General features: G+C 41.5%; 1 protein-coding gene across 2 annotated transcripts in view; it reads right to left on the reverse strand.

Annotated features, from left to right (window-relative positions):
* The window catches only part of Slc35d1 (solute carrier family 35 member D1), a 40,971-nt gene extending 21,998 nt beyond the window's left edge, over nucleotides 1–18,973 (reverse strand). The window contains exons 1-8 of one of the 2 annotated variants that reach the window (XM_055628964.1): nucleotides 18,677–18,973; nucleotides 18,026–18,059; nucleotides 17,836–17,922; nucleotides 17,093–17,160; nucleotides 15,196–15,267; nucleotides 14,348–14,416; nucleotides 12,027–12,129; nucleotides 9,494–9,586 (exon numbers count right to left, since the gene is read on the reverse strand). In XM_055628964.1, the coding sequence (XP_055484939.1) occupies nucleotides 9,494–9,586; nucleotides 12,027–12,129; nucleotides 14,348–14,416; nucleotides 15,196–15,267; nucleotides 17,093–17,160; nucleotides 17,836–17,922; nucleotides 18,026–18,059; nucleotides 18,677–18,879 (729 nt within the window). In that variant the 5' untranslated portion in view covers nucleotides 18,880–18,973. The remainder of the gene's footprint in view (nucleotides 1–9,493; nucleotides 9,587–12,026; nucleotides 12,130–14,347; nucleotides 14,417–15,195; nucleotides 15,268–17,092; nucleotides 17,161–17,835; nucleotides 17,923–18,025; nucleotides 18,060–18,676) is intronic. The other variant, XM_055628965.1, reaches the window with a different exon arrangement.
* Between the last annotated feature and the right edge of the window lie 27 nt (nucleotides 18,974–19,000).

Below are 19,000 nucleotides of genomic sequence, written 5' to 3' on the forward strand. Positions count from 1 at the left end.
AAGAAAGAAAGAAAGAAAGAAAGAAAGAAAGAAAGAAAGAAAGAAAGGAAGGAAGGAAGGAAGGAAGAGAAAGGAAGGAAGGAAGAAAGAAAGGAAGGAACGAAGAAAGGAAAGAAAGAAGAAAGAAAAAAGAAAGGAAGGAAGGAAAGAGGAAGGAAGGAGGAGGAAGGAAGGAAGGAAGAGAGAAAGGAAGAAAGAGATAGAGAAAGAAAGAGAGAGAGGGAGGGAGGGAAAGAGAGAGAAAGAAAGAAAGAAAGAGGAAGGAAGGGAAGAAAGGAAAGAAGGAGAAAGAAAGGCAATAAAAGCTACTTCTTACTCAGTGTCTCAACTATGCAAAATGGAGAAATATTTAGCACGCAATTATTCTGCTCATAGATGTGTGCTGCCCTATGGCCCAGTCATCCCATCTACACCAAGCAAGAAAGAAAACTAGGGAAACCGAGCGACTGGAAAGGAAAAGAAGCCCTTACAGTCTGCTCTGTATTTCCTGCTGGTTTAAAAGTCAAAGATTTCAACACAGCTCCTAAGATGCTAAAATCCTCTTATCTCAAAAACAGGTTTTAAAAAACAACAAATGGTTTGGGCCAGAATGCATGTAATCTTTGGGTTTGCCTATATCCTCTTCTCTCAAGTAAACCTGAACAGGGCCTCTCCAAACCACTTTATACTTTTGTTTACAAAAGATAATTCAAGAGAAGTAAGCCAGATCTCATATCCTTTTTTGACAAGGTCTTACTATGCATCCCTGGCTAGACTGGAACTCTATGTAGACCAGGCTGGTCTAGAACTCACAGAGATCTGCCTTTCTCTGCTTCCCAAGTATTAGGATTAAGTGTTGGCATGTACTGCCACTCTCAGCTAATTTTCACTTGATTTTAAAAATTAATTTGTAAACACTGCTTAATCTTTTTAAAGAGATTTCTTGGAGGAAAGGTATCTGGAAAGACTGCTGTACAGATCAGAACGTCGATGGTTCTCAGAAGCTGATGTTGCAGGTCCAGAGGCTGATCCCCTTAGCTCAGGCTTTAAGCCCCTGTGTATGAACTAATAGCACGTAACTACTGAATAACAATATTCTGGAATCTATTAATGTAGCAGACCATCAGCTTCCACCAACCCAAAGCCAAGAGTATCACCAGATGGAATATGAAGCCTACAGAAAAGCTTCCCCCATCTTGTAACTGCCGCCTTAATGACCCCATCATTGTATTTTAAACTTGCTTTGATTTATGACTTCCTTTGCTCTGTAAATGATAAAACTTCATGACACTACTTCCACACTGGAACATTTTATTTGAGGTAACATAAATATGTTCCTGGGACATGATCACTGAAATTTGGCTCTAGAATAAAGTACTTTTTATTTGCTTTAAGCTAAGAGCTTGTTTTCACACCAACAATCTTCAAGCCTGGTAAACTACATCCTTTGAGAAATGTAACTTCAAGAGCCACAAATTCATATAGATACAGGCTGTTACTAGCTGTTCTCTCTCTCTCTCTTTCACTCTCTCTCTTTCTCTTTGTGCTCTTGAGTGTTTTCTGCCTTTTAATTCTTTAACTGCCAGAGAAAACTAACCTGATCAAGACCCTAAATAGTAACATAAGCACAATAAGGAACTGCAGATGACTTCCCCAGTCAGTTTCTGCTAATATTCATAAACCCTCAATTTGATGCTACTTGTTTGTTCTCTCAATCAGGCTACTCCAATCATTCCTGCTGAATATTGAGAGCATCTGATTCACTGTTTTGCTTTCTATTGCTTCTTCTAGCTGCTACTTACTATTTATTCTTTTATGTTTGCTTGCTAGCCTCTATAAATTCACTCACTCAAAACTGAAAGCACTACAATAATAGATATTCTCCAGACGGTATGGAACACTAACTCTGTTCCTTCCTCATTCTGAAATTCTTCTTTTTTGTTTGAAGCCTTTACATAAGTGGCAGTCCCTAAGGGTAGAATTTTTCAGACCACTTGTTCATCTGAATCTCCCCTACTGTACTAACACATTTTATTGGGAAAACAACATACCGTTATTTTCCTTTTATGCCTCTATATGGAAACTCTTACTAGATCAACAAGTCAAAAGTAGTTCAGGCTGGGGTGCGCCTCAATGGCGCATGGGTTCAATACCCATTTGCCACCACCAACAAAAAAGCAGGAATTCTGCTTCTTACTCGGCAGTTATCTTTCTGTGAAGCCATGAAAACATCATTTGGCTTCTGTGGACCTCTGTGAGCCCATGAAAACATCATTTGACTTCTGTGGGTCTCTGCTGGGCTATGAAAACATCATTTGACTTCTGTGGGCCTCCACCTGTATATTACAGAGGTAGGAAAAGTTCGAGACAGCTGCCTTTTGTGAGGACCAACTGAGAGAATGCAACAGAACACTTTTTAAGTGTGCACAGAAGGTATAAACAGAGATATTATTCTCTGTGCTTCCACCACTGTTATCTCTCAGTGACCAGTTTATTTGCAAATGTTTATTCTTCCTAAAATAGGGAATATGGAAGGCACAGTGACTATGAACTTTGTCAGTCAGGAGGAAAAAAGTGTTTTAAACATAACAAAACTTCTTCCTCTTGAGAAAACTGAGAGAGCATTATGAAGAGGGTGGCCTGCCTGGTCATGCTGTGTGGCCCAGAACTGACTGGGATCAGAGCCACAGGCCCACAGTATTCCATCTCCTTAGTGGTGGCTGTGATTACAGATTACACAAGATACTTCCTTACGTGTACTTCTGTTCTGAAGGGTGTTGTCAGTTCTACAGGTGCTGGAGGTCCAGTGGACAACCATGGGACATCCAGACTACCGGAACCAAGAATACAACACAACCAGGTATACTTGGTTTGATAAGATTTTTGGTTAAAAAAATATTTGAAAAATCTTTGCTCTTTAGTTGTTTAGGTTAATTAAACAGGGAGCACCTGTGAAGGTTGCAATCATGATCATGAACTCAGTGCAGTATCCTTGCCTGCACAAGGTCAAGCCAACATGAGCAACCAGTATTCCAGCAGGCAGTACCAATTTGAAAAACGAAAGAAAGGTGAGTGGGAAGGAGACATGCTAGGGGGTGTTCATTTGGGATTCGGGTAGGGGATAGATATGATTAACATCCATAGCGGACACCTCGAAACTGCCATAGAATAAATAAAATAAGCACTCTATATTTAAGGAAGAGGAGTGAGAATGATACCATGGCACTTTGAAAACTACTGAGAAAAAAGCTTGAGTCCTTACCCAGCAGTAAACTGCATGAAACTAGCCAAGGCACGGGGATAATCGCAGTAGGAATCATCTCCACAGTTCTCCCCCACCCTTAGGAAAGTTAGGCCAAGGGCAGTGTCCCTGGGCCATCCTCTCACTCTGTTCCACACCAGACTCTAATCATCTGCCACAACCTCTACACCCTGCTCCTGGCTTAGATAGGAAATTAGAACCCAGACTGTTTCACCACTTTCTTCCTGTCTTCAGGGCTCTCACACCCATGTATGGTAACAAAACACACCCCACCTTACCTACCGAGGCACTGCTCTTATTTTTAAAAAGCACAGCCTCAAAGACAAGAACAGCTAAAGAATATTCAAACTGAAAAAGACCCATCCATATGTATGCAAAGAATTCCTGATCTAGCATACTTGTTTCACAAGGAGAACACCGAAGCCTAAAAATGAGATTTTTCTCTATGTAGAGGAAATACTACAGGTTCTCAAAAAAAAAAAAAAAAAAAAAAAAAAAAAAAAAAAAAAAAAAAAACAAAAAAAAAAAAAAAAAAAAAAAAAAAAAAAAAAAAAAAAAAAAAAAATCAACCTGTGTGGTCTACAGAATGATCCTGAAAAAAATAAAATAAAATAAAATAAAAAATCAGCTCTTAATGGGCTAATAAGAGCCTAAAAAGCTTCATCACTTAGAAATGGAAGTAATGATTAGTAATTACTTAGAGCTCGATAGCAAGTTTTCCTTGAGCTCTCCATACCACCACTGAAGTGGCCTTGTGAAGTCTACAGGCTATTCTTCCATAGGTACCTGAGAACACCCAGCAGAGAGTGCTACCAGGAACCCAAGCCCAACCCACAAGCCCATGTTGGCTTGTGCTGCAGCAGTCCCTTTTGGAGGCAGCAGCTCAGAGCATAAACACCTCTATCCTGACGCTTTGCAAAGCCACTAGTCAAATGATACCCATTTGGTTTTTTCCTATGTTACAAGATATTTTTTATTAACAGGAAGATGATTTCTATGTAATGCACAGGCTTTTGGTGTTTTGAGACAGGGTCTCATATAGTCCATGCTAATCTCAAATTCACCTTGTAGCCAAGGATGACCCTGACCTGCTGGTCCTCCTGTTTACACAACAGGAAACCTTTGAGGGCTTTGGTTGGTTAGTTGGTTGGTTAGTTTTGAGACAGCCTCACACTGCTGGTCAGGCTGGCCTCAAAATCAGGCCCATCCTCCAGCCTCAGCCTCCCAAATTCTGAAATTATAGGAGCAAACCAAGCCTGGAAATGTTTTTTTTTTTTTTTTTTAAGCATATTTTGTAAGATGCATCTTTTCTAAAACTAAGTGCTAAGTATATTGGTCTTTTCCTCTCTAGTAATGCCAAGATTTTTCAAATAAGAGAGGAGGAGGAGTGAAGACAGACAGACAGGCAGGCAGGCAGGCACACAGACACACACACATACACGTGTCTGATTTCTTGAACGTTCTGCTCAGCACTTACACCACGTGCTGTCCAGAATGAGTTTTCAGTTAGATTCTGTCTGTAGTTTATACAGAACTTTGGAGCATCTAAGCCTCCAATCCTTAAATTCTATGCTCAGGGCACACCTGCTGTGTCCACACCTGCCCCTCTGGAGAGCTGAACTTTCAGAGCCCTCTTGCTAGATTTCCTAATGAAAGAAGTAAGTTTCCCTGCTTGGTCTAATTTTGCTTCAGTTTTCATCCTAGGTAGGCCTTTGAGTTTGAATAATAAAAATAATTTGGTCTGTCCCAACTGCCCTAGTTATTTTTAAACTTAGGACCATCACAGAATACTTTTTCTTACTGTTCAATTTACAAAATATAGTTTCTAAGTATTTTTGCATGGTTCCACCAATGAATCCACCCCTGTAACCACCCGGTGCTCAAGGTGAGTGTAGGCCCCTCCCACCACCTTACTAAAGGGGCCTGTCACTTTTCCTGTTTTTTCCTAACTTAGACAATGCTAAGAACTTTCTCCTCAAGCTCAGAACCTGCTTTTGCCTCTGCTCAGTTACTCTCCAGAGACACACAAACACTTTTTCTGTCCACTTACTTCACAGTCTGCTCAGATGAGCCTTATAAAGTTACTTTCCACACCGCTGTATTTTTCAAAATGGCTCTTCCCCATCATTCCCTCTGTGATGTATTTCTCCTCACAGCTCTTACTACATGATGCCTGTACAATTTGTCTTCCTGCTGGAGTCACAGCTCCACCTAAGCAGGACTGTGAGCGTTCTTTTCACAAAAGTACCCAGCACATAAGTACTTAATGGTCGTAGAATGACCATTAATGCTATGCCTGTGAACAAATAAGGGCAAAGCCATGGTGCAGATTCTGCTCTAGCTTACTCTTTTGCCAGCATGGAGGTGCTTCTCACACTGCCCTGTCAGAAGTCCTGCATGGAAATCCAAAATGGAGCAGAAACTACATAAGATGCAGCACATGGCTATGGGAGACATATGCAGTCAGGCACAGAAGCCAGGGCTCTGAAGGCATCAGAAGGGTTCTACTCTAAACACCAACACCAACACCGTGCAACCTTGAGAATCCCCCTAACTTCTGTAAATAGGGTAACAAACCTCTTTGGAGTATATAACAAGGATCAAGGAAAATGCTGAAGCATCTTGTCAGGTACCACACATCATACCTACAGATATAGTATGACTTCCAGCCAGAGGAGGATCAAACTGTTTACTTGCAAACAGCCTTAAAGATAAAGTGCTTTATACATGAAGTGTTCATTCTATAGAAAGTGGGCATACATATAGGTTTATTCACACATGCATATATGGAAAGCACACACATACAAGACACAAACCCACAAAGAACCTCACTTACTGGACACCTAAAATCTGCCACATATTCCAGACTTTATTGTGGACCCTTTAAACGAGGTTTCAGACAAACATCTGTAAACATCTCATAGTACACTATGAGTCCTAAGGTCAGCTTGGTTCTACCACCAAATATTGCTCTAATCACTGCCCTGACTTGCAATCTCTAAAACAAGCCTCCAAATGAGTGAGCATTTCTTGTTGCATTTGGTGGATAAGAAAACCAAGAACCAGCCAGGTGTGGTGTTACACACCTACGATCCCAGTGCTTAGCAGGTAGTGGCAAGAGAACTGCTCTAAGTGCAAGGCCAGTCTGATACACATAGCAAGTTCTAGGCCATTCAAGTCTAGCTATCAAGATGAAGAGAGGATAACTGTTGAGGGAGGCAAGCTAAGAACTAGCTTTACCTATATAGTAAACAGTACTCTATGGCTCACACCAGTTCCTCCTCACCTAAACACATATGAGATTTTCTGACAGGCATGAACCTTGGCGCTCGATCCTATACCACCTAGGCTCATACCAAATACCTTCCCTGTAAGTACGTGTTAAACTATATTTCTTAGCAGAAGTTAACTTTTAGCTTTTAGTAGAAGTCAACACAGAACTTTCTTAACATAGGAAAGAAATAAAATGAAATACTGACTTTTCTCATAAATGTATGGGAATTTAAGCTTCATGTTTAATTCATACCACAACACCTTCACTCGTACCATCTATGTTTTTATTTCATTTACAGCCAAATATGCATGGAACAATCTATCCTTAACCCCAACAAAAAGACAGAATTGGCCTACTTCCATCCCAAGATGCCCCTAAACACTTTTCCCTGAGAGCATGTACCAGTGTATAGTCCTGATGACAGTGGGTATGTGCCCCACAAAGAAGCAGAGAGTCTCACAGAAAAGAGCATGGCCAGTGTCTACCTGTACCTCAGTATGTTTCATAAGAGCCACAATTAATAGTAAAACAAACATATGAAACACAAAACACAGTAAGGGTGTGACCACAAAAGAGTGACTTCAGCTTTTATAGTCAACTTTATTTTCACAATTTGAAAATATTTAAGTATACTGATACAGCAGTATACTGACACACCACAAAATCGGTGTTCTAAAATTATGTTCTTGCGCTGCATTTGACAGTGTCATTAGAAAAATAAAATAAAAAGGGAATACAAATGCACTGACCTAAATGAAGACAGAAGAGTAAGAAGAAAACAAATCTAATCCTACTATAGATGGTAAAGTAACTTTTCATGCCATGAATAACATAGTTAGCAATATTGGAACATTCAAACTACACATGAATTTTTATTTTGGGTCTTTCTTTCTCTCTTCTTTTTTTTTTTTTTTTTTCGCTTTGTTTTATTTTTGAGACAGTGTTTCTCTGTGTATACCTGGCTAACCTGTAGACCAGGCTGGCCTGAAACTCAGGGATTTGCCTGACTCTGCCTCCTGAGTACTGGGATTAAAGTGCTCCTGAACTTTGAAAGATGCACAAATTACATTATAACTTCTATACAAATTGTCATCGTTTTGGAATGAAGACATACCTGCTTTGGCTAACAGTTTCAAGTAGCTACAAGATACTAGTCAAAACCTGATGGAAATCCCATCTTTGCTAAGTCCTTAGAGTACATAAGCATATTCATTCTTACAGCTGTGTCATGAACATATTAGCCTTGAGAACATATTGTCCTGTCCTGTCCTGTCCTGTGCTGTGCTGAAGGGCAGCTTATCTTCTTTCGCACCTTTGTTCTAAATCTCAGGAGTAAAGGCTGCCTTCACTAGAGTCTGCTGGAAGGAAGCAGGCCTCTGCAGCTTGGCCTTTGGAAGGAGTCTTACCTCCAACAGTGTGACCTTGGACAAGTTTTTTAAAGTCTCTGAATTTTTTCCACATTAATAGAAATAATTCAAGCTCCCTATAGCTTTTAAGAAAACTGATTATATTTCATGTAAGTGACCAATCATAGTAAGATTCAGGAAATGTCGGTTTCTCGTTTCACTTTCTTCAAAGTCAGAGAATAGTTACTTAACACTGTTAGTCAAAATTTTTTTCTTTGGGGCTATGTTTAGGCTTGCTGGAAGCCAGGCTATAGTTTATTAGAACATTTATTCATATATTCGGAAAGATCTGAAATAGCTCTTTGAAAGAATGGTCTTGAAAAGTATACCAAAACAAAAAGCTTCATAAATTGCCAAGATTCTTACTCAGCTTCAAGAACTGATCAGTAATCTAATTTCAAAACCCTCTGTTCAAGCTCCATTGATTCATGGTCTGCTGCCCTCAGAAAGCATAACCACTGTGTTCACGATGAAGCCTGGGTTCAAGAGACAAAATCCTGGGGCAGATATCGCTGGCAGACTTTCACAGTTCCATTTAGTTTGCAAAATTTTGTGATTTCTAACAATGCAATACCAGTTTTTCATAAATACAGGCTTATTTCATGGAAAAATTCTCTAGGATTGATTTTGCTGTTCTAGTCTATATGAATTTGACTCAAACTTTGCATAGCATTGGTAAACAGCTACATGAGCTTCTGTTTATTTGGTCAAGGCACCATGCACCACTAAGTACCTCCTAACAGTGCCAGGAACCGAGGTAAGAGTTAAGCAAGGATGACACCTATCAAAGAAATAAAACTCTAGAGTCTCAAAGGGTTTTACTACTGCAGAATCTTTTACTGTTCAGGGATAATTTGCTTCCATTCCCATTATACAATTCCCTCCAAGCCTCAGGGAATTCTGTGGGAGAGGTGTATAAAATCTAAGAACCAGAGCCTAGGAAAGAATGCTGTGAAGCACTTCTGAACACAGGCCGGGGCCACCCACTCAGACATGCACAAAATCGGACCCTCCAACAGCCCATCACGGACGAGGAAGGCGTTTTAGAGTCCTCGTCTCTCCCTGAGTCCCCACCAGCAGCTAACAGCTACAGGAAGACAGTCATTTCCTTCAGCATAGTCACAGGGTATTCCCCACAGTCTAATAAATAACCCCCAACCCAGACTCCTGAAAGTACACCTAAGGAATCTCAGTGGAACATGAACACAACAGACATGAAAGTAGGTGGGGATCTTGTTAGAAAAAAGGGGTGAGGGAGAAGTGAGACCAATAACAGAGGATAACACGAGGGTGCACATGATCAAAGCACACACGCAAAGTCGATCAACCAACAAAGTCTTCGATGTAAACTTATCTTTGTCTGTATAGGCACAGAAAGCTAGTCTGAGCCATTTTAATATTTAAAATGCTTATGCCAAGAAGGCAGGCTAGCGTGACATCAGCAGGCTAAAGACCTAAAGAGCAAATTCTCAGTTTGTGGTGACTTAATGAGCACACTTCTGCCTAACAACCCAAAAGTCTATCTTTTGATCATAAACAGTAAATAAATAACCTGTGATCACAAAGTCCTACCTTTTGTGCATCTCCTGTGAAATACGCAATGGCCAGGGTGGGTAGGATCATGAACAGTGCATTGTAGTAGAGAAGCCCATACTTTCCCAGCTCCTAGGGAGTCAATAATTAGGCATTTCAGTTGGTTCTAGCAGATAGGTATGTTTAAACATAAACAGACTACTATTCCAATTATATGTGTACATTATGATGGGTGGTTTTTAAAGTTAAAAAGTGTCTTAATTTGAATAATTGCATTCAAGTCTGAAATGCAGGCCCAGGAACTTATGTCATAGGACTTAAGTTGACTGGCTCATGATTGTAAGTGGCTCTGAAATTACGGTTCTGACTTATTAAAACCACCTCAGTGTGGTCTTGGCTCTAGGTTAAACTAAATAATGGGCAAGTTATAACGGTAAGTACCAATGGAAAGGCACGCCTCTTTGTGTAGTACCAGGAAAAGAACAACACTGAGACTTCCCTTAGCAACAGGCGCCCGTGACTCAGAACACAAACTGTCCTGGAGCAGAGGGTGGGCAGGACGTACAGCCACCAATACCATCCATGCAGGGGACAAGACAAAACCGCAAATGTCCACACTCTTGTCTTCTCCCTTCACACTCTAATGATTTTAAAGGTTACTCTCCCTTATGACACTATTAGCTGTTCTAATACCACATCTCACTACACAGCACAGGCCGGACTTGAACTCAATCTCCTTGGCTCAGCCTCTTGAGTGCTGGAATCACAGTGCTGCCACCACACGTGAATTCATTCATTCATTCACTCGTTTGTTTGCTGAGGCATACTCTCGTATACCTCAGGCTAGCTTCCAACTCACTACATGGCTAAGGATGAAGCTGAACTTCTGATCCTTTTGCCTCCCGCTAGGCTCTAGAGTTCTAGTATTCACCTGGCTCACATGGTCCTGCAAGTTGAACCAAGGGTTTCATGCATGTTAGGCAAGTACTACATCGGGCATGACAGCCCATGCCTTTAATTCCAGCACTCAGGAGGCTGAGACACACAGATCTCTGTGAGTTCAAGGCCAGACTACTCTATACAGCAACTTCCAGACCAGCCAGAGATGCATAGTGAGACCATGACTAAAATTAATTAATTTAAAAAAAAACCCATCTCTAAAGAAATCAACTTAGCTATACCCTAGATCCATAAATAAGCTTTAGAGTGTTAATACAAGTCATAAGCCATTTCTAAGTATGGAACTGAAGAGCTCTCTTCTAAGACTAAAATACCATGAAACCTTTATTTTCTTTTAAGTTTTGAGACATATTCTAGACAGTGCTGTCTAAAATAGTAGTCACTAGCCATATGTAGCTAATTCATATGTCTAATTTGTCTAATCATTAGACAAAGCCACTGAGTTTCTCAGACACACCAGTCACTTTTCATATTCCCAGAAGCCATGCCTGCAGTGAGGGCAGAGATAATGTCCGCCATCACATTTGACTCCGCTGGGCAGTCTGCTTCAGAGAGCTGAGGCTGCTGGCTCATTGCAGAGCTGGCCTCAGTATCCACTTCTTTGTGAAACAGCAAATGAGCCAAAAATAAAATTATTGTAATGCCAAACTGCTATTCTCTTTCCTCTTTTTAAAAAGAATAAAAAAAAATTGTCACTAGTAACTTCAATTAAAATGCAATCATCACACAGACATCAAAGTGAGTAAGAGAAGGAGGAATAGCAGGCATTCTAAAGAAAGTGTTAAAAACAAATTTATAGTGTGTTTAGTGGGAGGAGAAACCAACTCTATGAATAAGAAAAACCTGTACGGACAGAGTCTATACTCTTCTGTTCTGGGGGGAGAGGCAAAATCCTGGCCAACTGGAAACCGCCTCAAAACAACAACTACCTGGAATCCACTAGGGTTACCACTCTTGAGTGGGACATTTGTTTTCACTTGTCATCTGAGCTCCAAAATGTCCTTGAAGTAATTTCAGAAATACTCGACACAGAATACAGCAGATGAGGAACCAAGTGGGTAAGAACATCTTACTAAGATAAAATATGAGCAGGAACATATGTCGGTTATAAGATTCGGTTCTGAGATAAACATGTATCAACTGCTCAGGAAAACGATGGTGACATCTGAGATGAATATCAGCGTGAGTCCTCACAAGGCCCATTAGGGAATTAAGAACAACCCCTTCACTAAGAGCTCCATGACAAAGAAAGGCAAAACCCAGATAGCTGTTTTCTTACAGAACTTAACCTTACAATGCAGCAAACAAAACAAGGGCTCAAAGACTTGGTTTCTGGGGGGCTGAATTGATATAAATCACACCTAACTATGTCTATATGTAAAGTAGATAGTGAGCAAGCAGACAGTATTGTGGAAGGCACTTGAGAGGTGATATTACAGGCACCAACCACAATGCCTTGCAAACATAAATTTATTATATTAGCATGAACATACACGGTACCTTCAGAGAGCTTCTGTGTCCTTCCCCAACCCTCCTAAGTATGTTTCTTTATTCCATACCTTCCCCACCATCAGCTGAGCATGCAATGAAGAAGCTGTACGGCACTACTTACTTTCGAATCTAACTTCTGTTTCACGTATGCTCCATTTGCTGCTGTCAGGACATCATTGATCAAAATAAAAACATATCCTTCCAGATCAAATGCCAAGTCAGAGCTGCAGAACATAAGCAACACTTTAGGATCACCTTAAAAAATACGCAGTTAATTTTAAACAGAGTCTGGGCTAAAGGACTAGGAAGAACATGTTCTTGTCTCAGTAGACCTTACGCATTTTATCAGCTACCAGCAATTCCTAAGACCTGGCCACATTTGTCGATTTTATGAGAAACATCCACGCTTACACGTCACCACAAAGAGTCAATGGTGCAGCCAGACGTTGTGGAGCACACATTTGTCACACCAGCACTCAGGAGGCTGAAGCAGAAGGATAACGAGCTAAGGCCAGGGGGCTATAGACCACGCTCTCGGGCAGCCTCCAACTACACAGTTCAGACCCCACCTCCAAACAAACCTCACACATATACACACACAATAGCAATCATTTCGGTTCACTGTCTACTGCTCTAAAGTGAAAGTCGGATATCAAGCAGCCACGTTTACAGATACCACGTGTGATAGCAGTAGGCCTTGGTCTCCAAGATAAGAAAGCCAAAGGATGAAGCTGTAGACAAGTCATTTTTTTTTTCCCCAAAGATTCACATAAAAGACAGAACTAACTTGTCACTGGGTGGAATTTCTAAAGCATGGATGATAGTTCTGATATCAAACCTCAAGATTGTATAAGCAAGTACTAAGAACTTAAGTAGTTAAATAATTGCCCAATGACGTGACAAGGTGTAACCAGAAAGATCAAGAAAACAAAGTAGCCTGATTATCGAATAACTCAGTACCTATAAAACATGAATGAAAATCTGACAGTATACCTGAAGTATATTCCAACACCCTCAGGTTCTACCCACATACTCGTATCTGAACAAGTAAAGGAAGCATCTAGACCACTGCAACTTCAGGCCAGAGGGAGAGCAAGAAGGCCCTGCTGCTTAGTACAATTCTGGTTCTCACTGGCATCGAGGGAATATTTGTTTTTAAATACACAGAGTTTGGCACCTCTAAAAAGAGAGGCAAGGCAACAAAACATAGAGGGAAAAGCAGTCACCTGTGCAGCCAAATTCCAGCACCCATTGATGCTGCCCTGTTTTTGTTTTGTTTTGTTTTCCCCTCTCTAAGAATGGAATTCCAGGGGCCAGCAAGATGGCTCATCCAGCACAGGCACTTGCCACCAGGCCTGATAATCTTGAGTCCTATCCCCAGGACCCACACGGTGAAAGGAGAGAAGAGACTGCCACAAGTTGTCCTCCACACATGCATCCTGTGGCACGCATATACACACACACACAAACTAAATAAGTGTAATAAAATTATTTTTTTAAAAAAGAATGGAATTTCACTTGGATATTTACCATAAGATCGAATTTGATGTTCGCACCCTCACTACGTACACTTACACCACATGCATATGATAAAGTATAATTAATGAGCCAAAGTAGTACAGTGAACTCCCAAAGGAAAGTAAGTTTGTAGCATTAAGTCCACACAGCCCAAGCTGGGTACCATGTCAAGAAAGTTTCTAGAAATCCTTTCAACTTTCAGTCTTTGGATATCTGTTTTCCCATGCCTGCCTGCCTTCCCCACTTCCTGTCTATATATGTACACAATATGTAATAATCAAATTGGGATAATTCACATTTTTCTCGCCTTAAAAGCGTATCATTGCTTTGTGTCTTCCTCCATATGGGAAACACTTCAGCACTCTATAGAGTAACCAAGTCATGACATTTGTGATATATCCTAAGAGAAGTCAAGTGAAACAATGTGTCTATTCCTTTTCTCCACAAGGGAAAATTGCCCTTCTTCTCCTCTCATGCAAGGGCAGACATTACTTTCTTTAACAGCATGCAAAGTGAAAGAATTAACGATGTTACCAAATCACAGACCTGGTTTCAGACAAATTGGGTTTCTAGCCCTGCCGCTTTCTAGTTGTAACCCTTGAGAATTACAGAAGATTGAGTTTCTTCAACTATACAACAGGAAAATCATAACCCTCAGAACCGAAAAGAATACATAAATGTATCAATGCTGAATATACTTTGCAGCATGCAGTATTCGGTCAGCAAGCAGAAGACAATATCAGATCCTAAATTACCTAAATGGACTGTAAGAATCCCCCCAGTCTACACTTCACCAGCTTTGATCTAATACGGCCTAGAAGACTTAATGTTTGAAGTCTTTTCAGTAATTTTCAAGGATGCTAAAGATTTATTATTAATAACTACTGATAATTAAAACACAGACTCTATAGGCTCACATCTTACCTGGCAGCTACAAAGGCTCCAATAATCATTGCGAATACAGTCATCTTAATACCCCAAGAGAAAGTCTTCCTACAAAATAATTTAAAATATACACACATGTGACTTTATCCATATAGACTCATTTTTCATCAGTGACAAAAAAAGGGAGGTGGGAAATGCTTTCTTTAAAAAAAGACAAACACAGTCACATTTTAAATATGTCCAAGGAACTAGATATTTAAAAAAATGGAGTCAAAATTCCTTTTGTTATAGAAATAACTATATCTGTTTCTCTCCCGTTCTTACCATTTGTTTATCATTACTGGGCTAGAATTTTTATCTCAAAGTGACTTAAGCAGAAGAAGGTCATAAATATTTGCAGTAAAAGCAGCCAAGACATGAACACTATTTAAAGCCTAAGACTGTGGCCTGGCTTTGCCCACCGGCAGCAATAGACAAAAGAACTGTGGATGGTACATCGCATGTTCGGGAAGTTTTCTAACTGTGGCCTGCAACCTTCACAATTACATTATTCTGATAGCAAGGCAATCAGCCTGCTTAAACTTTTCAAAACTTAAAGTAGAAGCGAGAAAGACAATTTAATGTCTCATATATGCTGGGTATCTTTGCAAGGTGTTTAAAGGTATTTAAAGAGTAAATATATGGGGCTGGAGAGATGGCTCAGGAGTTGCATTCCTAGCATCCACATTAGGCTGCTCACAACTGCCTATAACTTCAGCTTTGAGGAATCCAACACTTTCTTCTGGCCACAGACAACCATACCCATGGCACACACTCACACAAACTCATACACGTAAAGAATGTAATCAATCTGGTAAACAAGGCCAATCGATCACAATAAAACTCACTTGAGTAGAGCTCCTTCAGCGAACATGGTAAACAGAATAGAGAACCGTCTCAGAACTGTAAACATGGGCAAGCTGTAAAAGAAACAGGTCGGCAAAATAAAGCTCAGAAGTACGTCACTGTAAATAGAGATTCTCCAAATCAGTAGCTTTAAATAATGTCTTCATGACTACAAGAAAGTTTCATATTGATCAACCTTTCCCTGGAGAAATAATTTCTTTATTTAAAAGCTTTTAAAACATTAACTGCCAATGGTAAAACCCTGCATCTATCAATGTATGCTAATAACATCTACTTTTAAGTTTCACTCTGATAACTACGCAAATACCCTGACTATAGCCCCATTAGTCTTTAACATGAAAGGCTTCTTCCCTTCTTCTTCACTGGACTGACTTCCTCTGGTCCACTAAGAAAATGTCTATGAAAGTCTTACCCATGGAACACTGTTTTACGGATGGTCCTCTAAATCCTTAGAGCAGTTTGCTTGCAGTAATCAAACATCCAAGCCTCTTTTAATGTTAGAATTTCTGAATATATCTCACCCTAGAATGCTTTCTACTTTTCTGACAGTCAAAGGCAGAGTGTGCAAATGCATGAATGGATGGATGACAATGGACTTTAACAAAAGCAAATGTTATATAAGGAGCACTGTGCAGCAGACCTGCAATTCCTCCCAAGTGCATTAATGAGATGGAAAAGGAGTCTATCCCCATGACAAATCTGACTACTTAGGAGCTCTCCCCAGAGGTATTCTGGTCATTCTGTCAGGATTCTTGATTTAAAAAAAAAAAAAAATTCAAAAAGGGGAAAACAAAACCTTCTTTGCCTCTGATCCTCACAGATCTCCATACTGTTTTTTTTAAGCTTTTATTTATAATTTTACATACATATGCGTGTATTTTTTACATACACATGCCAGTGAAAGTATGTGAAGAGGCCAGAAAAGAATGCTGGCTCTCCAGTGAGTTGTCTGGCCTGAAACCTGTATCCTTTAGAAGAGCAGACATTGCTTCTAACCACTGAGCCAACTCATCAGCCCTGTTTATACTGTTTTTAGTCATTTACTATGTCAGGGTTCCATTCAGTTCATGTAGGTTCCAGCTAAACTATTTTCCCCTGTGTATTTACCACACCTACACCTCCGCAAGTCAGAAGCCAAGAAATAGTTGGTGAGAGGGCAATGCGTGGTATTTCTAAAGTAAATGGCTCTTCAGTTACACCGTCACGGCTGATGTAGTAATCATGTTTTTGTCAAGATTCCATCTGACTTTAACCACTTCATGTTAAAAGGAAACCCGTGGAAATTCTTATGTCCACCTCTGATTTGCTGTACTGAATATACTTAAAATACATAGTGTTTCTGAACTATGTTACAGAAGCAAAATCCTAAGCCAGACACAAGGGCAGCATTCTGGAGGCAGACGTAAGAGGAGTGCCACAAACTCAAGGCCAGTCTGGACTACACAGTGTGTTCCAGGTCATCCATGGCTACAAAGTAAAATCCTGTCTGGGGCAGGGGGAAGTGTGTGTGTGTGTGTGTGTGTGTGTGTGTGTGTATCCTGCAAACCTGGCATAAATCTTTCTCGATGGCCAGCGTGCAAAAAACAAATAATAATAATCTACTGCACCACTGGCAATATTTGAATGCTTCTAACAGAAAAATACGAAGTGAGAAGGGAAATAAAACAAAAATTCATTCCCTAACTTCAAATAAATAACTTTTAAACCAAAACTGTGGGCTCAGGAATCATTATTTGATAAAAGGCTTCTTGGTGTTTTCCTGTCGTTTTCCTCACCCCATTCCTGCCATAATCAATCGTAACACATTAATACGACATTTGTGTTTGGTTTTAAGACCACATTGCTTTAACCCCTCTAGAAAAATAAAGTTACCCATACTTCAGTTTCTTTGTGCTGAACAGTCCAGTGATTTGGTTCCCAAAATACAGCAGAGGTAGTGGAAACGTCTGGAAAAGCGAAAAAGGGTAACAGATCTCAGTAACAAAGACACTGACAATAAAGTCCTTTCCACAGAAACAGTTGTGTTTATACAGTCAAATTCCTGCCACTTGAAACATAAGGTTAGCTGTAATAAGCGGCGGTGACCCTCACGAAACACCCAAACAACACGGACTATCCTTTGATATACGGGACTGCTGGCAGGAACAGAGGACACAGAAATATGAACGTGACCAACCATATGCGGCAGAGGCGTCTCTTGCTTGAAAATGGGGTACCGTATGAGTCTGAGACTCCAGTGTCCACAGAACAAGAGAAAGCATTCTGTCTTCGAATGGGGTCTCACCCAAGCACAGAGAAGAGTATGAACACAACACCCCCACTCTTAAAAAAAAAAAAAAAAAAAGAATAATGAGAGGGGAATTTCACGGATAAAATGGGTAGATCTGTTACCAGAAACCCCTTAATCAAAACAGAAGGATTTCTATCTTCATTTTTCAAGAGATGTAAGCACTTCCCTTGAATGCTCTGCTACCTGTACTCTTTAGTTTTGCTATATGCACTTACGGACTAGGGTTGGGGCTAGACTGAGGTTTTTAAATATGCAAGGCGCTCCCCGCCCCCTTAAGCCACAGAATGGCTCCTTTTTATAAAATAAAGTATCCCTTCTTTCTCACTTTTACCTTTCGAGGTACATTCCTGTCAAAGTCTGGAAACTTGACAACTCTGAGTGCCTTTCCCACCCAGAGAACTGCTACCGTGGCCACCATCTGCAAACAGAGAACACACACACTGATGCACTGTTCTGCACAGAAAGAGACACACACAAGTTCTGACAACGCAGACCACGGAATGCCCGAGATTCCAACTAACCTGGCCAAGTCCAACACAGAGCGAGGATGGAAATCTACAAAGAAAAAAAAGGGGTGGTGGTGGTAAAGAAGAGCGGTTTAAAACGGCCAGAAAACCCTCCAGACAACAGTGAACTCAACTTTCACAATGACAACCTTAAAATGCATTCGGATTCAATCCACACCAATGCCTGCCCCCCGTGCAAAATTAAATTAAATAAAATAAAATCTTCGATTTTGTAGCCTAGGGCGACCACTTGTCTCATCTTGCCCCGGTTTACAATTTCCCTCTCGGCTTCCTGCAACGGATTTTTCCAGAAAGTTAAGGCGGAGATCCCGTCAACGGCTCTAAATCTCTTAAATGAATCTTAGGGGGGTAGAAACACACACAAACTTCTGCCCCGGAGTCCCAGTGACAGCGGAGACGGCGCGTGGGCGAGCGGTCGCTCTGGTCCCCGGGGCTGTCAGCCGCGAGGGTCGCCCGACCCTGCGCACCGGCCTCGCTGCGTCCCTCCCAGCCCAACCCCGAGACACACACACACACACACACACACGCACACACAGCGCGGGGGACGGGGAGCTCGGCCCAGGCATCCCGGGCTGGGCTCGAACCCCGTCGCCGCCGGCCCGCCCGCCCGCCGCGCCTCAGCCCGCCGCCCGGCGGCCCGACCACCTGTAGTTGGTGAGCACGCTCTTGTTGACCACCACGATGAGGAAGGAGCTCACGCCGTAGAAGCCGGCGGCCAGCAGCTTCAGGAACACCGTCAGCGTTTCGGCCGGCGCCATCCCCAGCTCCTCCTCATGTCTGTGTGTGGAGGATTTCGCGGGGGCTTCTCCTTTAACCGGAGCATGCTGACGTCTGTGGACTTCCGCCATGGCGGCGGCGGCGGCGGCGGTAGCGGTAGCGGCGGCGGCGGCGGCGGCGCGGGCCCAGCGAGCGAGCGAGCGGGGCGGCGGGGATCCGGGCCCGGCGGCGCGGCGGGGCGCGGAGGAGCGC

Source organism: Psammomys obesus, unplaced genomic scaffold (assembly GCF_907164565.1).
Source record: "Psammomys obesus unplaced genomic scaffold, mPsaObe1.curated_primary_1811, whole genome shotgun sequence".
Taxonomy (NCBI): Eukaryota; Metazoa; Chordata; class Mammalia; order Rodentia; family Muridae; genus Psammomys; species Psammomys obesus.